The sequence below is a fragment of the Pavona decussata genome, unplaced genomic scaffold (assembly GCF_977016875.1).
Source record: "Pavona decussata unplaced genomic scaffold, jaPavDecu1.1 SCAFFOLD_85, whole genome shotgun sequence".
Classification (NCBI taxonomy): domain Eukaryota; kingdom Metazoa; phylum Cnidaria; class Anthozoa; order Scleractinia; family Agariciidae; genus Pavona; species Pavona decussata.
The window spans coordinates 2,064,108-2,084,412 of NW_028145503.1; the positions used below are offsets into that span (position 1 = coordinate 2,064,108).

General features: G+C 40.1%; 2 protein-coding genes and 1 non-coding gene across 3 annotated transcripts; 2 read left to right on the forward strand and 1 right to left on the reverse strand.

Moving 5' to 3' along the window:
- On the forward strand, positions 1–2,398 carry LOC146475229 (uncharacterized). Its single transcript, XM_085116213.1, has 3 exons — positions 1–73; positions 844–1,260; positions 1,952–2,398. Exons 1-3 carry the CDS (start codon positions 16–18, stop codon positions 2,077–2,079), a joined length of 603 nt encoding a protein of 200 aa, XP_084972339.1. The 5' UTR covers positions 1–15; the 3' UTR covers positions 2,080–2,398.
- Positions 2,399–2,512: 114 nt separating this feature from the next.
- Positions 2,513–20,085, reverse strand: LOC146475230 (uncharacterized). Its single transcript, XM_085116155.1, has 17 exons — positions 19,962–20,085; positions 19,407–19,486; positions 15,713–15,933; positions 14,695–14,747; positions 14,441–14,619; positions 13,379–13,463; positions 12,229–12,324; positions 11,606–11,779; positions 10,211–10,527; positions 9,538–9,607; positions 8,812–8,890; positions 8,235–8,371; positions 6,733–6,884; positions 6,089–6,307; positions 5,729–5,792; positions 5,032–5,275; positions 2,513–4,283 (listed from the first exon to the last, which is right to left on the reverse strand). Exons 3-17 carry the CDS (start codon positions 15,825–15,827, stop codon positions 3,649–3,651), a joined length of 2,619 nt encoding a protein of 872 aa, XP_084972281.1. The 5' UTR covers positions 15,828–15,933; positions 19,407–19,486; positions 19,962–20,085; the 3' UTR covers positions 2,513–3,648.
- Trnaa-ggc (transfer RNA alanine (anticodon GGC)) lies at positions 18,219–18,291 on the forward strand. The gene has a single exon. It is a non-coding gene; the product is annotated as a tRNA-Ala (tRNA).
- Positions 20,086–20,305: the final 220 nt, after the last annotated feature.

Genomic DNA, 20,305 nt, shown 5'->3' on the forward strand with positions numbered 1-20,305 from the left:
CTGAGTGTCTGTATCATGAAAGGTGCAACCATTATCTTCGCCCTAATCACAGCAGTAATTTCAACAATTACAAGTAGGTGCTCTTTAAATGGATTATTTTTCTTTTGCAATACAAGTCGTATGATATAAAGCTGAGCTGTATCTTGGCAGACATATCATCATCCATGGAAGTGCCTTTGCATTGATATATTTAAAATATTACACATGATGATTGAATACTCGTAACTTTAAAGTTTAAGTTTTCTTGGCTTTGTTTAAGCATCGTTCATTCAAATATCATAAGTATGAATGTGAGTTTCTAACAAGAGATGATGTTATGTTTTAGACTGAAAAGGAATAAAAAAACGTTCCTGTTTTCGTGACTACAATAGCTACAAGGATGCAATATCGCGATCTACAGTAGCTAAACAATTAAGGACAAATTTTATTTTTATCTCACGTCACGTTACAACCCGTATAAACTATCCATCAACTTTACATGGGTTGTCAATTTGCTATCAACGGGGTGTGTTAGCCATGCAAGTGAAAGCAAAACATCATTAATAAAACATGAGTTGAAAAACTGAATCTTATGCTTTTAAATTCGGCCAGTTTCCAAAAAAATGTCTCCTGTTGTTTTTCTTGCAACACGAGTTGGTGACATTCCCAGACAGTAAAAATAACATTGCTTGGCAGAACATAGTTACTACTTGAAAAAGATGGACTTATATTGCTCGGGTGCCCAGAAAACAATATTGATCCGATATGTGTATGTGGTTTTTTATCTGTTCTTATTTACTGAGCCATTTATAGCCATGATTCTTGTTAACCAAATACAACCTTTTTATGATTCACAACTTTCAGCTCAATCGGTGCCAATTTTACGCAAAGAAAGAGTCACTTTACACTGCCTGAATGATGTCATGTTATTATCAATGGATCTGCAAGACATTCCACAGATAAAGCCATCTTCGCTGCATCTACAACACACGTCATGTAAACCACATCATGTGACAGAAAGAAGGGCCATCTTTAGAGTTCCTTTTCAAGGTTGTGGAACAACGCGAGGGACAACTCACGGGAAATTAGAGGATTACATTACGTTTTCTAACGTCGTGGAAAATTCGTTACCGTTGAATAATTCACGGGTGATAGTCTCGCACACACCCAAATTGTATTATCCGTTCAGCTGCTATTACCGCCAGAAATACGTGATTACTTTAAAGGAAGGAACCGAGAATCGCACAGGTGATCACAAAGGCGTGAAACAACGGCGTGAAGGTAAGAATCGCCGGGATAACAGTCAATCTTGTCCCCAAGGTCATCGTGATCTTCAAAATGGAGGATGACGGGGAAGACCTTTTCGGGAGTATTTTGTCACGTGACTCACACGTGATTTTTGTCATCGTTACACTTTTGTAGATGAAATATGACTGCCGGATGGATACCATATTTGATCCCGGAAAGCAGTGTAACGAAGAGGAAAAGCTAGTGTCACGTGTCAAAAATAACACTGTACGATTTGTGGAGAATTTTTTTAGCGTGTCCCAGGGTCATCGTCCACTTTTTAAAATATCGCAAAGACCCTGAGAACGAGGTTGTAAGCAGTCGGATATACCAGTAGTTCCCAGGCTTTTCTCGCTTGTTTAGGACCAGACAACGAAGCGAGAGAAGGCCTAGGGACTAGGCTGCCGTCAGTCCGTTGGATTTCACAACATTCGAATCCAACGGGTTTATTCACAATGATTTTTTGTAAGTTGAAATATATGACACTGGGAATTGAAGTTTGAATTTTGTGGGTTTTCGATTGCGTAAACACGCAAAATTTTACCCGGTTTTGCCGGTTTACCACAGGTCCGCAATCGCTTTCTATTTAGGTTACGTTGTCAGCTTACAGACGACAATACTTTTTACATTCAGTAAATTCTCGTGGTAACAAAATTAATTAACGTCTACTTACCCCTTTTTGCAGGTCCCAGGAAAAGGTTAGGCTCCGTGCAAAATGAACCGTCGTCCGCGGGTCAAACACACGTCCTTACTAGCAGTATTATGCTCGCTGAACTCGTACTGTTGTTCACAAGATTCACTGAATTAGAATAAATGACGTGCGTTTACCCTCGAAGACGTCTATGACAGGCACGCTGAAATGTCACAGATGCATGAACTGGCCACGTTAGCTGATTGGGGCGACATTCACCATATGCAACGTTTTACATTATTGATTGAGAGAACAAAGCAAAGCTGCCAGACTTATCAACAATGGAGCTGCAGGTTGTTAGGGTCCAGTAAAAATAGAACTAAGAACAGGTGCAGAACTCGACTCGCAATTCTAGAAGCTTTATATCTTAGACACTTGTATACACCATCACAGACAATATGAAAATTGAAGTTTTATTCATATTAAATGTCTTAAAAATTCTGCATTTGTTTTTTTATTCAATTTTTCTTAGGAAATATTCTTCACTTTGATCGCAGAACAAAAAAATCGCATACGCGTTACATAGCTTATTTGAATATTTTACAATCAATGCGCAATTCGGTGCGCGCCATCTCTGTTCTCATTGTTTTGGAAGCCAAGTACTGTATTTCCTGATTGCATGCCCTCCATTGGAAAGAATTGTGGTAGTAGTGGCCGAAGTAGCTTGAGACATAATTTAAGGACGGTGCCTGCTTTTGTTACTGCGCATTTCGACATACTCGGGTTTCCTATGGGTGGTGCCTACTAATACAGGAATATTTTTGCGCGGTTTAAAACTATGCGGAGAGAGTAGAACTCAGCAAGTGCTCTTGGTATCCGAAAAGAAAATTGGGGGTAGCCATTGATTTTTTAGAGATAATAAAGCTTCAATTTGGAAAAAAAAAAAAAAAAAACCCGTCATGCATTGCTCTGTATTTTACGGCTTTTTAGAATAATTGTTGTTTAATTATCTCTAAAAACGCGTGGTTACCCCCAATTTTCTTTTTCGATTCCAATAGCCCTTGCTAAGGTCTGCTTTTCCCGAATAGTCATAAACCGCGCAAAAATACTTCGATATTAGTAGGCACCGTCCTTAAGGCTAAGTTCGTGTTGGTGCCATGAAACCAATTTATAATATCGCAGCGACGATTTGCGTCTAAGCACTTGATCCATCTCTGCAAATAACTTAAAATTTTGATATGGCCCATTTAAAACAATGAGAAAAGAAAGTAGAATTTCCTATTGTTTAAACAAAAATAATATATATTATATTTTAGGCTAAATATCTTATATATACATGGGGATATTTTAACGTCACTTGGACGACTGGAGGGGTGAGTCTTACACAAAGTGCAAAGACATCTGAATGATTAAAGTCTAGGAAGATTTACACTTGATGTCATAGAGTCGTGTAAGTGAGAGTTTATGATCATAAGAGATAAGGAGTTTGAGTTTGAAGTGTTATTCTACGTTGAGTAGATTCAGGTTATTAGTGAGCACGTGAGAGTCGATCGGAGTCTACAAGGGTTCACGGGCAAACAAAAGCACCTTCTAAAATTCACGTCGCTTCTTGTGAATGAAGTTCGACAGAATTCGATGACTTAAGAGCCAAATTCAGAGTGTGAGAGTTGGAGGTCAGAGAGAAAGCAAACGTTTTAACGCCGGCCTGTTAAATCTCAAACACTTCCGTAATCACGTATTATCCATAGTTGCTAAACGGATATTTTTGTTTTAACTCGCGGCGCGGAGCCTCTATCCAGTGGATGCGTCCGTTTGCCTCGTTGCCGCGTCAAAACCGGGAAAGAAACTTCAGATGAAGAAGACTGGGAAGTAGTTTGCGGCGTGCGCGCGCGTGTACGCTCAACAGTAGACCCAGGCTTGGCCGTGACCGGACGAGTGGGTTGAGCAGCACCATGCGCACTGACTGAGCGGGAGTACCCCAACAAAGCTTCATTTGACCCACCTAACCGGTTATAACGGGTTAGTCTTGCTGAACGACCAACAGCGGTGGTAGTTTTAGGTCTAACACGTTCTTTCCTAGATTCTCTCTGAGCTGTGAAAGGTCTTGGCGAGGTTAAAACATCGTCGTTACGGGTCGTCCCATGGAGTCTTTGATACAAAGAGTTTAATTCAACCGATGGTTTACGATGACGACCCGAACACCTTTCGTCAACTTCTCCAATTTCGGAAGGACTTGTGTCATGTTCGTCCTCCCAGTCGAGTTCACAGTGAAAGCAGCTTGGTACTGGGCAGTTTGATTGGCTGACTTGAGAAAAGGCGTGCAAGAGAGATGTACGAAAACTTGATGCATCTCGGCAGCTGCAACGACCATGCCATGATATGTAACCTAAAAATAGAAGAGATCATCGTATCAAGGTTTTTTCTTGCCGACTAGTACACGTTTCTTTCCAGTTATTTTAGAGAACTTGTCTGTATATTTACTTGGATAAGGACGATAAACCGTAGGCCCCGTCTCCAATCCTTGTTTGTAAATAACTCTGTGGGACGTTAAAGAACCCACTCACTGTTCGCAAAGAGTAGGGGACGTAGTTCCCGGTGTTGTGGTCTGGTCTTTGTGCGTATATTATCATGGTTGGGTGGGGAAATGCTCGGAGATATTAGCTGCATTAAGCTACTCTACAATCCGAGGGTAAATAAAGATTGATGATGATGATGATTGGCGAGAACTCTTATAGATGATACACAAACGAAAACTGTGAGGAATTCCATATTATGGAGAATCACAATTCATACCAGTGGCTAGCGACAGAAAAATAGGTTCTGTTTGTTGCTTGAAAGCTTTCATTCGGTGACCGACCACACTATCTCCAGGGTGACAAGCCAGAGTTTATTAGCAGAACATAAAAGCTAAGTAAACAAGGAGCCACATATATCAACCAGTTTGTCAAGATCGATGTTATGCCATGCTAGGTGCCTGTCAGAATTAACTGGAAATTACGCCGCTATTTCCTGTTGCCATTGCGTGTCAGCATTTAGAATATGACTTTTACAATGAAATCTGTTTTACAATGTCCACTTTTCCGTGGAAAGGTGGAATAGGAGTGCTCATCCTTACTGTTAATTGCTTCGCTTACCTGAGCTATCCAGTAAAACAATGGTCGGTACTCCCACCAGACCGAACAGCTGACAAACATCCGGGTCACTGATGACACCTCGGCGAGCGGAGCGAGTCCGCTGACTTTGAGGATTGCAGCCACAGGTATGTGTCACAAAGTCGCTTGTTTTGCGCCAGTCTCGCTCGGAAAGAGAGTTGGCCAGGGACTGGCGATGGGAAGTGACGGGTTCTTCACTTCGCACACAACAAGTGACAAACGAGAACTAGGAAAATAAAGATAAACAATTTCTGGAAAATGCGCCACATTGTCATGCCTTCAGTTTTGACCAATTCTGTACAACCTTTACCTACTATTATACCCGCACTTTCTTTGCGAATTCGTGAATGCAAGTCAAGTTATATAAACCAGTGCATTACAAGGTCATTAGGCATCCGAACACGGTTTTACGCCGCCCAAAATTCTGGATTAGTCAATGGGTGTAGCAAGACAAGGCAATTTTACCAGTCACTTTTCTTTTTCCCGTCTAACAGCTGTTTGCCTCAATAAAACACTATCTGTGTTGAGCAATTTCCTCCTGTAAATCCGATAACCACTGCATACCACAGGATCACTTAGAAAGTTATTTTTTTTCCGCTAATCAAGAAACAAACTCAGAAGAAAAAACCAACAAACAAACAAACAAAAAAAAAAACAACAAACAAGCAAAAAACAATACCTTGTCTGCGAATTCCTCTGCGAACTGCAGGGAATACTCCAGCACCTTTTGTGATGAGAAACACCTGGAATATCATAGAAACGCTGAATGAGACATAAGGGGATGAAGGCGATGCATCATTCACGTGACTTGTGATCTGAGCTACGAGCTTTGCTGACAAGCCTTTTGCCAAGACCTAGCTAAGATCTTGAGCTATTTCAATTACTTATAAGTTTCTAAAGGATCGATATCTTTACTGGAATATGGCGCCCGTCGAACCGAAGTCAAGTATACTCTCTTCCCAGTTTAAACATCTCATTTTTAATTTGTTAAGCTCCATCGAGATAAACCCAAGAACAACAACAACAAACTGAACTTCACCATTTCGTCCAGAACAGCACAGCCACCATCTTGTTGACACCAGCAGGCGCCAGAGGTTTCCACGCGGCGTTACACACGTCCATAACGTTGAAGACAGGGCAGGGGATTCTACGAGCTAAGATCCCACGGGGAACAAACACCCGACCGGAAGTCCTGCCCCTGTGTTTCAGCTCGTATGAGTGCGAATCGTCCCAGCAACAGCACCCGGACTTCGGCCAACTGCAAAGGAAGTTGGAAAAATGATATAAGGACAAAGGAAACTTGAAATTTTATTTTATTCTTCTATAAAAGACACCAAAGTCAATGATCGATCACGCGACTCCGGATTTAAAGAAATACAATACTGCCCCAACCCCCCTCCCCACCATTTATTTATGTCGTCCAAGCAGTAAGGCTGGTGCTGATTTTCTACACCGAGATGAAGGCATAATATGAAGAAGTTTTCTTTCTTTTTTTTTTTTTTTCTTAATATAAGGAAGACACACAACGGCACAAGCCAGGCTCGACCCACTTCACTGAAATCACGCCTGGTTAAAATTGAGTTCCCAAATTGAAGGCCGACCGTTGAGCGAGAATCGTAACTACTGGGCAATCTCGTCATAGGCAGTTAAGGGTGACAATTTTGTAAGTGACACTTTACTCACCTTTCTCCACGCTTGTGTACGTCAAAGTAACAAAATAACACGAACGGTAGAAATTCACGGCCCGACAACTCCACTGCATTAGAGAGAGGACTGGGACCGATTGGATGATCAGTCAACGTTTGGACAGCAATCACGTGATAGGCAACTGGAAGCTGAAGACATAAAGAAGGCTTTGTTTGAATAAGAGCACTACCAACAGCGCTGGTGATCGAAAGATGTAAACTTTAGACTTATGGTCTCTGTTTTAATGAACTAGATGCAGAGTGCAAAAATGTTACCCCACAAAATGGCAACCGTCACCCGTGTGTCACGAATTTGCTTCCCCCGCTCGCATTTGAGCCGGGAAGAAAACGACTCTGCTGTGACTCGTAACAATAGAGAGATTTAGAATCGCGTTTACGGAAAACGGCAAACGTGAGATTCACGTTTATGTTTTCTTAAAAAACTTAGCACACAGACGAGAATAGCGCAAAATAATTCTGGCCTTTGATGCTAACGCAAGATTACTCAATCTTACTTAGAAACTAAAAACAGCGAGCGGCAAATGAAGGATAAACGTGGTCACGTGATCATTTCTGCCGTTTGCCGTAAAGGTAATTGTCAATCTCTCTGTTGTTTGATCTAACTGTCGTCCACAGTTGTTGGTGTAATAGAGAGGTTTATGAAAATAGTTTTCACAAAGTAGCCTGTACGCATGCTCGAATTACACTGTAGCTGCTAACGTTTATATTACAATAACTGTGCAAATAGCCAATTCCGCTCGTACTTTTTCCATGTTATTGTAAAAAACAAATCGACGGCAGTTTTCTATGGTCTATACTCTTTTTTACAATAACTGTCCAAATTCCCGCGCGCTGATTGGCTCGTAGCTATTGTCTATAAGAGTACAGACAATAAAAATGACGTCAGATGTAACGCGCGCGCTTTCTCAACGAAAAAATAGTCAATTCCGCTCGTACTTTTTCCATGTTATTGTAAAAAACAAATCGACGGCAGTTTTCTATGGTCTATACTCTTATAGACCATAAAATGACGCCATAAAATGTCCAAAACTTGGCAGTGAAACCACTCGCCTGCGGCTCGTGGTTCCACTTGAGTTTTGAACATTTTTTGACGTCATTTTATGGTCTATAAGAGTATAGACCATAGAAAACTGCCGTCGATTTGTTAAATAGACTATAAAATGACGCCATAAAATGTCCAAAACTTGGCAGTGAAACCACTTACCAGCGGCTCGTGGTTCCACTTGAGTTTTGAACATTTTTTGACGTCATTTTATGGTCTATGGTCTATAAGAGTATAGACCATAGAAAACTGCCGTCGATTTGTTAAACAGCGCCAACAATGACAAAACACACGCTGTTAAATCCGTGTTACTTAGCAACGCTAAGGCATACACATTAGGTATCGCTACGAATCTGAGCAGAATTTCGTTTTCTTTTCGGCTCAAACTACAACTGAAATGTTGACTTTGCTAGTGGGAAATGAAGAAGAGTTCTAACCTTCACTTGAGTTTCCAGAGCTGAATGTGTTAGTGCCTTCCCATGGGGATTGCCATCTACAAATACTTGGTAACCGCTCACTACTGCGTCTCCATCGTCACGTGGTCTACACCATCTTATAATGGATGATATCGTACCTGGAAAATATCATAGAAGGCAAAGATCAGTACGTGATTTCTCTATCTCGCTTACTCATGGAATCTATTTATGAAAAACATTGAGATAACACGGAAGCTATTGATCAGGCCCCGGTTGTTTGAAAGCCGATTAACGCTTATCCTCGATTAAAAATTAACCGAGGTTTCCATCTCGAAGAGTCTTCATTCATTAGTAATTAAACTCGATTCAAAGTTCATATTATATTAGTTTAAACGGGCTTTGAACAACTGGGCCCAGCATTTTACTGTGGATTATTTATGCTGTACAAGGCGGTCCTGGCTAAAGGGTTGGAAAAACCCTTCAATGTGACGATTCAAACAAAATAACTTGTCAGGTAGCAATTTTCTATGCTGTAGTTTACTATGCTGTGCAAATTGGTTCCAATCTGAGATTATGTGGACAAATTATTAATTGTTACCTGTGTACTCTTTGATGGCTTCAAGAGCATCTGCTAGCTCTGAGTCAACTTCCAGCATTGTATCAGTAGCATTAGCAATCTGCAATAAGGACATTTTTAATTACAGCTTGTTGCTCGATTAAACTTTTGAAGAGGAAGGATTAATCATGAGGTCAAAAATAAAAAAGGAAAGGATAGATAAAAAAAGTCAGAGCCACCTGTGACCCACGAACCTCAGGTACACTGCAAGCAAAAAGGCCGACAAGAAGCAACAGGCCATTTCCGTGCTGCTGTGAACCTCACAATGAAAGCGAGGCTAAGTACAAAGCTTTTTATATGAAAATAAGTTTTCTTTGAAAATGAATGAAAACTAACTGTCATAATAAACACTTAACACTTATCTTCGCTTGCAGAATGGGATTCAAAGAACCTCGAAAAAGGCCTATTAGGAATATTGTTACTCCCCCTGAATGGAACGGTAGCCTTTTATTTCTTTATTTTTTATTTATTAAAGTTTGCAACCCATACAATTAAATAATGTTTTATGTATGAAATATTTACAGAAAAAATATACAGGAATCAAAGAATAAGTAAGAACTGCGAGGAAGCCTAAAGAAGCTATAGAGCTTATAATACTTAGGCTTCCTCGAACAACTAACGTACCTAAGTGAAGGGAGACAAAGGTAAAGGAAGAGAGGGAAGGGTAGGGGGGGGGGAGGGGTAGGAAAATGCAGGATAGGTACTAACCTGTAAATCTTTGAGTTTGGATCCTTTCACAACAACACTGCTTTCCAACAAATGAACCACTCTGTGAAGCCTAAGGGGGACAAAATGGAATTATTTGCGAACATTTTGATGTGCCTACTCATACTGGGACAATAGAAAGAAGCCATTAATCATATGATACAATCTCTTGAATTCGTACAACTTGTTCGATAACAAAAACAAAACATGTGAAACCATGAGGAATTATGAGTAGTAAGAAGGAACAATGAATAAGTGTATGACCATCGCAGTTATGCCAAAACTTAAGTAGATGCGAATTTTTTTTCAGGCTTTCTTTTTCCATCTGCTTAAGTTGCGTACAATACTGTGATGATCATTTACTTATTCATTCTTTCATCCGCAGTTCAAATGTTTGAATTTTATATATTCCACTTCCAAGAAGGAAAAATGGAGAACGGATGGATTTTCTACTAACACCGAAAGAACTCTTAAGCCATAACCCAAGTAATGGCTTCAAAATGTTTGTAAGCTTCGGAAACTGTAGACATGATTTCGCAAAAAGTCACGAACAGACAGGTTTGACAGTTTGCGAAGAATACAGACAAATCAAGATTGAAAACATGGAAACCAAAATCGTTTTCCTCGAATCGTTAGTACTGTTATCAATTGAAGCATGCTATAAGAAACGACTAACCTGTCTCGCCTGATTGACAGCTCACAAATTCTCTCCTCCAGTCGCCGCCTCGCTTCCACGCCCTCGATTTCCAATCTGATTAGAGGGGGGTCAGGTGACACAGCAGCGTGGGTTTTGATTGGCTTAGAGAAAACGGGTCGACAACCCTCTGGTAAGAGTTCCACTTGTAACACAACCCAATAGCATGAGTCGGGAGGGACAGGCACAAGTTCGTCATCTTCTGTGTGCCACGGTAACGGTCCATGTTGCACCACCTCGGGGTGAGTTACGATGTCCTCAGTTGTGACGGTGTCGCCTTCGTCTTGTAAGTAATAAACCTTGGCAAAAGATTGAAATTATCCATCAACAAGTGAGACGGACCGAAGAGAATTGCTTCCCATACAGAGAGCTAGAAGCAGCTTGCAGAAAACAGTTAGGCAGCTCCCGGGGGGGGGGGGGGGGGGGTACTCCAAAGAAAAATGGGTAGGGGTGTGCGGCCCGCTTCCCAAAACCCATACCCTGATTTAGGACCAAAATCTGCGATTTTCCCTACCCTATTTATGACCTGAAGTAGCTTCTTCTAAAAAAAAAAATCGAACCCAGGACTAGAGTGCAAAAATCTAATACCTTATTTATTACCAAAATGGCGGCAAAATGGCTAAAAGCGACACCCTATTTATGACCAAAACAGCCGAAAAACCATACCCTTTGGCGCCGCACATACCTATATAGCCCATATAAGGGAGTACCCCCCCCCCCCCCCCCCCCGGGGCAGCTCTTCACGAGTGGTCACGCAACGCTCCTCTTCCGAAGGCGAGTACTTCATTCCCAGAGGCATGTAACCGTTTTGTTATTGATTGTTGCAACGTAAAAGGATGTCCTAGAAAGACAATTACAATTGTAATATTGCAGAATTTTGTTACAAAAGTGTTACAATATTTTATGTTCATAAAACAGTTAAGATGAATAGCGGGTCGCCAAATTAATTTCTTGAAGTAACTAAAATCAAATAATTCGAAAAACACTAGAGGTTTATATTTCATAGTCCTAGAAAGCTATCAAGAAACTAGTTTTGGTACGGGGAATAACCTTTAGTAGAGTATTTCAAGAAAGAAAACAATCATTTGCGGGCGAATAGGATTTTTATGTTTTTCTCCCTCTTTAGTATTGTGATGGTGATATGAAGTCACGCGTAGACACTGTTATGTAACAATGAGCGTTATGTAATTGTGCAATGCACATGACAGGCTAGGCTGAGGGGGTGTGGGATTACAATGCATTGTACCCGCACATGTTATGTTGTTGCTGTTAAAACTCGTGACCTTGCTGCCAAGCAGCGATTCACTCTACATTCCTTCACTGGAAGATACAGAGGTTTATGCAAATCTCCCTTTTTATCTCAGCTTAAATAAGTACCTTGTAGCTATCCACCTGTGTGTCACCTCTTAACACTGGTCTTGTCCATCCAACTCTGATACAGTTGATCTGTTTCGACTGGATCCTAGTGACCAGCGGTGTCTCTGCACCAGGACACGTGACAATCAGAGGCTCCGACCATTCGCTATCACATTCTGCTTTGGTACTGACGGCCTAGGGAGGAAATAACGAGCGTGACACGAGCGTGAAACTGCGTAACCTTTTGTACACCGACGATAGGCACTGAACTACTAGGAAGTAGGAACTCGCTTTTAACTAGGCCAAGCCTGAGATAGAAATAAGGGCCACAAATTTATCATCGTGGACAAGATGCTTTATTTTCGCATTAATTCCTAGCTATCACTGGCTATGATAACAAATTCTTTCCAAAGCTACCTGTGGCTGCCATTTCAGATTTTTCGAAGCTCTTTTAAGGCTTTTTTGGCTAAGGCTTACTCCAACTTTCTCAACGATATTTTTTCACTTTTACCTTTTAACTTTTAGTGAGGCTGTACATGCAAACTATCGCGTTACGAGGTTTATTCTACCATAGTTACGTTACCTGCAGATACATTACAAGGAAGAGCAAAATAGTCAACTTTTTAAATAATGTAAAAGTATACCTTGAGAAGAAAAGTATACTGTTCACAAGGTTCACAGTCCGTGAAGTTAAAGTAATTACAGTCAGCCTCCAATTCCATCTGTAACTCGCCATTCACCTAAGGAAAGAGAAACAGGCCACCACACTTTAGGCCACGTATACCTGCTACCTGCTACCTACATATAGTAACTTATATTTTATATTTTCTAACAAAATATGTGGTCGCGCGCGGGTTTTTCAGGTGGCAAATCTTGCGGGAGAGGTGGGGGGGGGGGGGGGGGTGTTATTCGATATACCAAGCAAACTAAAAAAATTTTTACGGTTAAATCCCCACATTTGAAAATGGAGCACCAAAATACAATATTGGTCTGACGAAAAAACAAAACAAACAAACAAAAAAGACAAACAAACAACGAACGAATCGAATGAATGAATGAATGAATGAATGAATGAATGAATGAATGAATGAATGAATGAATGAATAATTGACTGGATGACTGATTGACTGACTGACTGACTGACTGACTGAATGACTGAGTGAGTGAGTGAGTGAGTGAGTGAGTGAGTGAGTGAGTGAGTGAGTGAGTGAGTGAGTGAGTGAGTGAGTGAGTGAGTGAGTGAGTGAGTGAGTGAGTGAGTGAGTGAGTGAGTGAGTGAGTGAGTGAGTGAGTGAGTGAGTGAGTGAGTGAGTGAGTGAGTGAGTGAGTGAGTGAGTGAGTGAGTGAGTGAGTGAGTGAGTGAGTGAGTGAGTGAGTGAGTGAGTGAGTGAGTGAGTGAGTGAGTGAGTGAGTGAGTGAGTGAGTGAGTGAGTGAGTGAGTGAGTGAGTGAATGAATGAATGAATGAATGAACATCGCTGGCGAGACAAGTCCAACGTCGCAACACTCCATTCAATTTCTTAAACTCTGTTAAACGAATTAGGGCCAAGCTCTATTCCAGCAACGTTCGGCGTTTGCCATATATTTTTTCAATGAGTGATACGAACGGCAAATGAAAATACGACACAGAGCCAAAGGATTTAGCATAGCAGTTACAACACAACAAAAAAACTGTGATCAGCTTTCACAACATCCACATAAGGAATTCTTTAGGCACCGTTCATTACCTACATATTTTGAAGGGGAGGGTGGTTAGGCTTAGTGACATTTTAATCAGTAAGTTAAAACTTCTCACCATCAGTTGGTAATAATCGATTTCCGCATCACCAAAGATCGTTGGTTTTCTCCAGTCTATTGTGATGACAGACTGGAAACAAGACCTGCCATATGGGGGAAAAAGAGACGTACTTCAAAACTGGTGTTAAAATTCTGAAGTTTTCATTCGCTAAACAGTCTTAAACAATTTTAAAAAGGAATGCTAAAAGTCAGCGACTTTGGCCTTGCTATAAGCAGTGAAGAGACATTTAACTTTCAAATGGTCCATGTTTTGGATCCGCTTGTGCATCCTGCCATATTCCTTGTTTGATTTATTGGTATTACGGGAATTTAAGGGTAAAATAATTTACGTTCGTTTGTGCGGAGCGAATAAGAACGTATGAAACGTTAAACTTTCAAATGATCCACTTCTGAAACAAAAAAAATCATCATACAGATACACAGAAACAATTAAAGAGGAAGTACATTTATCATGCGTTTTTTGGCCTCTTTTGTAAAAAAAAAAATTGGAAAAAAAAACCTTCAGTTAGCTACAACATAATTCTAGAACAACGTGAGGAAAGAAATAAACTCAATTCTTGAAAGGAACAACTCGTGATCTGCTCTAGCACATTTTGGAAACAAAAATGCGAGAACTTGAAAAACGAAAGAAACTCCGGAAACTATAAATATGATTAAAAATCTCCCCAACGAGGAGGAATGATTGCGTGACGAGCCCAAAGAACGTCTGCGTATGAGGCTACAACAAACCGTGGACGAAGATCCTTCTAGTTGTCAACGTTGGATCTTGGGAGAAAACTAATGGGCTAAACTTGATTAAAATAAAATACGAGAAGTCCAAGGACTACTGCAAAGCCGATAAAACGTGATACAAAAAAAAAAATATATCGGCTGGCCAGATTAGCCTTCTTCAGGTTTCTTTCTGGTCTGGCCAGCCGAAACATTGTTTTGAAATATATTAACACGTTGTATCAGCTTTGCAGTAGTCCTTGGACTTCTCGTATTTTAAACTTGTTATAACCAGTTCTCTAACGACTACGATGCCAAATATTTTATAGACTCATTTCAAAACCAGACGCACCTGAGTTGTAACTGAGGTTGTTCAACAGGGGCAGATGTCTGCACTGTGCACTGCTGGGACCTGGATACCAGATCCCCGTCCGCATTCACGGCCGCAACAACAAGAAAGTGACTGGTGCCCAGTGAACAGTCATCTATCACGTGACTAGTCTGAATCAATGGTAACGTAAGCTGTTGAATCTAAAACAGAAAATGTTAACTTTGACATAGCCACCGCAGTGATAGTACAACTCAGCAAAGAGGAATTTGAGTTACCTGTGGTTTGAGGACTGAGCTCCATTTGATGACGTAATGGTCAGCAGTATCAACTGCAAAAAGAAACGTGTTTGTTAGGGGAATAGGCGTTACGCTTTATCTAAAATCTTGGAAATTTGCAAGTTGAGCAAATTTGCATCTTGTTATTGACAAAACAAAATTTCTTCAGGAGGCAGGTGTATCTGTATTGTAATCTCAATTTGCATACATCTGTAAACTACGATGAATGAAAACAGATCAGAATAGCCTTGAACGTCCTTAAAATATTATCTACATGACATTTTTTGCTGGTGTTTAACATCAAATTTCCTCCTTTTTATGGAATTTCGATACCAGCCTTGATTTCCTTGCATCTTTTGCAAAGCGCGCTGTGCAATAATTAAAGCTCACGCACTCTTCATGCATCTTATGAGTGAAAACAAGTAATACGTGATAGAAATGTGTTAACATGTTTTTAGCGTGGTGAATAAATGGTAGATGAATTTTTTCAGTCACTGACACAGGCATACTCGGTCAAAGGAAATCCGAGTGCTCCTATCAGGAGTCGAACCTATGACCTTCCGATTACTAGTTCGGATGCTCTACCACTGAGCTACAGGAGACCAGTGGGGGCTAAGGCCATTAAACTAGGTTCATGTGACAAACATCCTGCATACTTCTAGGATTTATAGGTCGATTAGTGGTATATATGAAAGAAATGTGATGTTATGTTTTAAACCTGGCAAAAAAATTGATCTTGAATCCTATCGGTATGTAGAATGTTTCTCACATGAACCTTGTTTAATGGCCTAGCTTCCACGAGTCTCCTGTGGCTCAGTGGCTGAGCATCCGAACTAGTAATCGGAAGGTCTTAGGTTTGACTCCTGCTGTGAGAACTCGGATTTTCTTTTTGCGAGTATGCCTGTGTCACTAAATGAAAAATAATAATCTATCAACAAGTCAGATTCTTGTTCATAATATTCGTCAAAGGCTTATTGAATACTTAGTGAATTGAGCGTTGATGCCCTTAATTACTTACCTATCTCAGGCGGGTGAGTCCATTCAAACGAGATGCTATTATTTCCAGTTGAAAGCACGTGAATTTTGATGTCAAACGCAGGTCGTTTGACTCCTCCTAACGGTCTGCGCCCCATAATCCCCTCTTGAGCCACCGGGGTACACAACTTTAGCACATTAGACGGAGGCGAATCGCCATACTGAGGGTCCGAGCCCAGCGCAGCCAGCGATACACGGTATACACTGGGAAAAAAAAAAAAAAAAGAACAAACGCGTTAGTTAGGCCATTGGAGAGATTTCAATAGTAGATTACGTTTACGGTAAACGGTGAACGGTGAACGGCAGAAATGACCACGTGACAATGTTTATCCAACATTTGCCGCTTGCTGTTTGCAGTTTCTTTGTAAACTTCAGTACTTTTGCGTTAGCATCAAAGGCCAGAATTAGTTTGCACTATTCTCATCTATGTACCCATTTTTTCGCGAAAACGTAGACGCGAATCTCATGTTTGGCGTTTGTCGAAAACGCGATGGCTCCAGTTATTATGCAGGGACCTGCGATATTTCAGTGTTTCTAAGTTCGACATTTTTCTAACTGCATTGTTTAGTAGTATATAAAAATGCTGCATTCTGCCTCTCAACGTCCCGTGTTTCAAACTTTTACGGGACGCGAAAATTTCTTTTCCTTCTTGGAATAGCCGAAATAACTTTATCCAAATTTTGATTTTAGCAAAACCATTCTTCAGTACTTCTTCAGTAATTATAAAGAAGGATGGCGTATTTTTTTCAGATCCAATTTTTCAAAGGGTGAACAAGAGAAAAAAGAAGATAACAAAAACACAAAAAAGCGACATTTTCCCTTCCAAGGTATGCATGCAACAACTTGTTTATTTATTTTAATTTTGCTTTTTTTTTATACTGCTTCTAGTGCACGGCAGTTCATTATGTTTTAACTACCGCTAGTTGTTTCAGCAAATTTTCCGTAAAATCAGGGTTTTCGTTAGGCTTTCAAACTACAGTAATTTCCAAGAAAATTAACGGGCCTGGACAACTGTTCAAAGTGTCTTTCGATGAAGTTTCGGAAGTACAGAGGGTTAAGAAAGAATTCGCTGCTCGAAATTACACTCAATAAAACGCCAGCACCAGGCTCAATTTAAAAGGCTTACACCGTCATTTTTACGGAAAGTTTGTAACACGTATTAATTTGGTGAATTCTGTTACGATGTTGCATCAAAGTAACGAAAACCCCACGAAACATTGCAGTACAAGTCGCAAATTGACCAAGTAGGTTTATGAAGTAAATTGACAGTATTTAATAAAGAGAAGTAAATTTGACACACAGTAATGCAAAGTCAAACAAACAGGTGTTTTTGGTGACTTGAGACTTTATGAGTCGATCTGCATCGTTTGTAGTGTCTTACATGGTTGGTCGAGAGGACAAAAGAACGAACAACAGAACAATGCTTCCAGCCCTAAAAAAAACAATGCAGCTGCAGGTTATCAGGGTCCGGTGAAAATACAACTTTTGAAAGGTGCACGTCTACTGGACTTTATATGGAAAACAAACTAATTAATATTAATGACGACACAAACTATAATTCACGCGCACGAAAAAGCTTGTCTCTCGAAATCTAGGATGTAACTGCACAAACCTTTGCCAATCAACCAAAGCTGCAACCGTCAAACTTCATTTTAACATTGCTAGACTCGATATTTAAAAATATTGAGTGGAAACATTGAATACACTGCGAAACACAGCCCTAAAATACACTATCGTACTGCCATGATCCCGTAAACTTGCTAACTAAAAGAAAGTATTGATCGAGGAAAGCTTTTAACGAAATAAACGTTAAAACTCCTTCAGATAATTTAACCCGAACTCTAAATTAACTCTCTTATAATTCAAACCGCTCAACAAGACAGCAACGAAATTATTTCCGAACCGAATGACTTACGATTTGCCGTGTCCATGAATACAATCCTTGAAAACAAAGTTGATTTTCAACCTGCTAACAACGCAATTTTAACGGAACTGTCGACAAATCACGAGTTTGTCAACGTTGTGTGCCTTGACTGTAACAACACGTGTCCAACTTACTAAATGCAAACAGAATTGAAATTCTCAAGAGACGAAACGCACACAAAACAAAACACCACAAACAAGTCGATTTGTTGTCAAAGCAACGATATTGAAGCAATATTGTGTTTCTTTGAATTTTGAGCTCCCCAAGGTGAGAAAATAATAGTGTTGATATCAATAAGACCGAAAGTTAGTTGAAATGACCGTATTCTTTTACCATTAACTGGCAAAATCTCGAGTCTTTCTAGCTCTATTCACTGACAGCATATGATGAGAGAAGAATTAGTACGCAAGTTGCGAAACTGCTTAAGTTGCGTACTAACTGCGAGGATCCTTCTTCTATCTAATCTTTCAAACGCAGTTCAATATATGATGTTTCATATATTCCTATTTATTTATTCATCCTTCACGGGTATATCACGAACTCACAATATAACCAGCTCCCAGTTGGCTTGATAGCTCAGTTGGTAGAGCACTGCACCGGCATCGCAGAGGTCATGGGTTCGAATCCCATTCAAGCCTGAATTTTTTTCAGGGCTTTCTTTTCGCATCTGCTTAATAAGTTGCGTACTAACTGAGAGGATCTTTTTTTTATTTAATCTTTCATCCGCAGTTCAATATATGAGGTTTCATATATTCCTATTTAGAATTGTAATTATCGTGTAGAAAATAACTATTGGTCGTGAAAATTAAACCGAAAATGACAAGAATAAAATGGTAAATTCGCGATGTAAAATATATACCACAAAATAAACAAACAGTACCAGTAATCTTTGCTTTGGATGTTTGCGCTTCTTAGTTTCATTGAGACACAATATTAGAATCACTTTGGAAGAGAGTAAAGACAATACCACAGGAAAGTACTGCTCATTAGCTTTCATTTCAATAGTCACACTTTAGGATTACATCCACAAACTCAAAAGTTAGAACCACCTTGTGCAGCACAATAAACAGCACAACAGGAAAATACTGCTCAGTACCTTTCATTTGAATGGTCACACTTGAGTATTTCATCCATAGACTCACTCAAATGCTGTACGGTATAATAAATACCATCACAGGAAACCACTGCTAAATAGCTTTCATTTAAATTGTCTTGCTTTAGGATTTCAGTTATCCACAGACTCAAACGTTAAAAATCACCTGGTACACGTGGTTCTTACATGTAACTATGTTTGTACAGCACAATAAACAGCATCGAAGGGAAATGGCTCAACAGATTTCATTTGAATCGGATAGCACTTTACGATTTCATCCGGAGACTCAAAACTTGAAACCACCTCATATAGCAAGTTAACGGCATCACAACAAAGAAATGTTCAGTAGTTTCATTTGATCAACATGATCGCACTTTTACACTGTAACACGTATGCAAAATCACTAAGATCTCACATGCCATAGGTGGGCCACTTCTATCGCTCTTTGCAGGGATCAAAATTGTTGGCGAAAATCCCGTCGCAGTCTTGACTACGCTTGGATGTTTTTCTCAATCGTGGCAGCGCATAAAATCGCATAGTGTATTAACAGTACCGATTCTCTTTATTATTGTAGTTTCTTAGCTTGCGTGTAGAAGTCTGCGCACGCAGGCTGGCGTTTCTTCGCTCGGTCATCTTTCTTCAAGAACGCAAGGAACCTACCTTGATGACTGGCAGTGAATGGTGACTCGTCTTTGTCTCCGGTCTACCAATTTCTCTAAGCGACGGTCGTTGAGGTACACCTACACAGAATTAAAAATAAATAAAATAGAACAAATACATAACTTAGTATTAGTGACATAACCATTTTTCATTAATTGAATTATCCCACTTTCTTCCGTTTAACAAGCAATAATGTAACGGTTGAATTTATAAGCAAATTAAGGTGGACGAACACGCTCTGAGGGTCATCTGTTCCCTGAGAGGCAGAAAGTAGAAATCTGAGAAATGTGCCGGTTCCTCAGGAACTACTTGTAAGAGTTTCACAAAATTTGGCAGTGAAATGCTTCAGAAAAAATTTTAAAAGCCCTATCGAGAAAACTCGACAGTATGACAGCATGACAGTAAACCACTTCGCGAAGAGGAAGCTCTATATTGGCAATTGTACAAAAGGAAAGGCAAATGTTCACTCTTGTTTAAGAAATTCGTAAACAACACACAACTCAAGTCCCGTGAAGACTTTGTGTGATAACTGTTACTAGTTGTCACGTGACTTACCTGATAACCCCGGATTTTAACATCCCCGTATGTAACTGGCTCATTCCATTCGATGGTGAACTGATATGGGGACAAAGTCCGACACCAGATCCACGGAGAAACGGGAGGGCCTGGAGTCTAGAAAAGTGCAAAAATATTTTCAAGAAAACGTCGGCGTATATACAAGAGAAAAAAGAGAAAAAATGCCAAGTGGTACGGTATTCTAGCTACAGTGGTAATGTTATTGAGGCCAAATTTCAACACCAGACAATAGTTTCAAACAGTCGGTTCGAAATGGGTTGTAAAATTTATCTGAGAAAATTCTTGTATTGAGAATTCTTCGCCCCTATATCTTCTTCATGTTG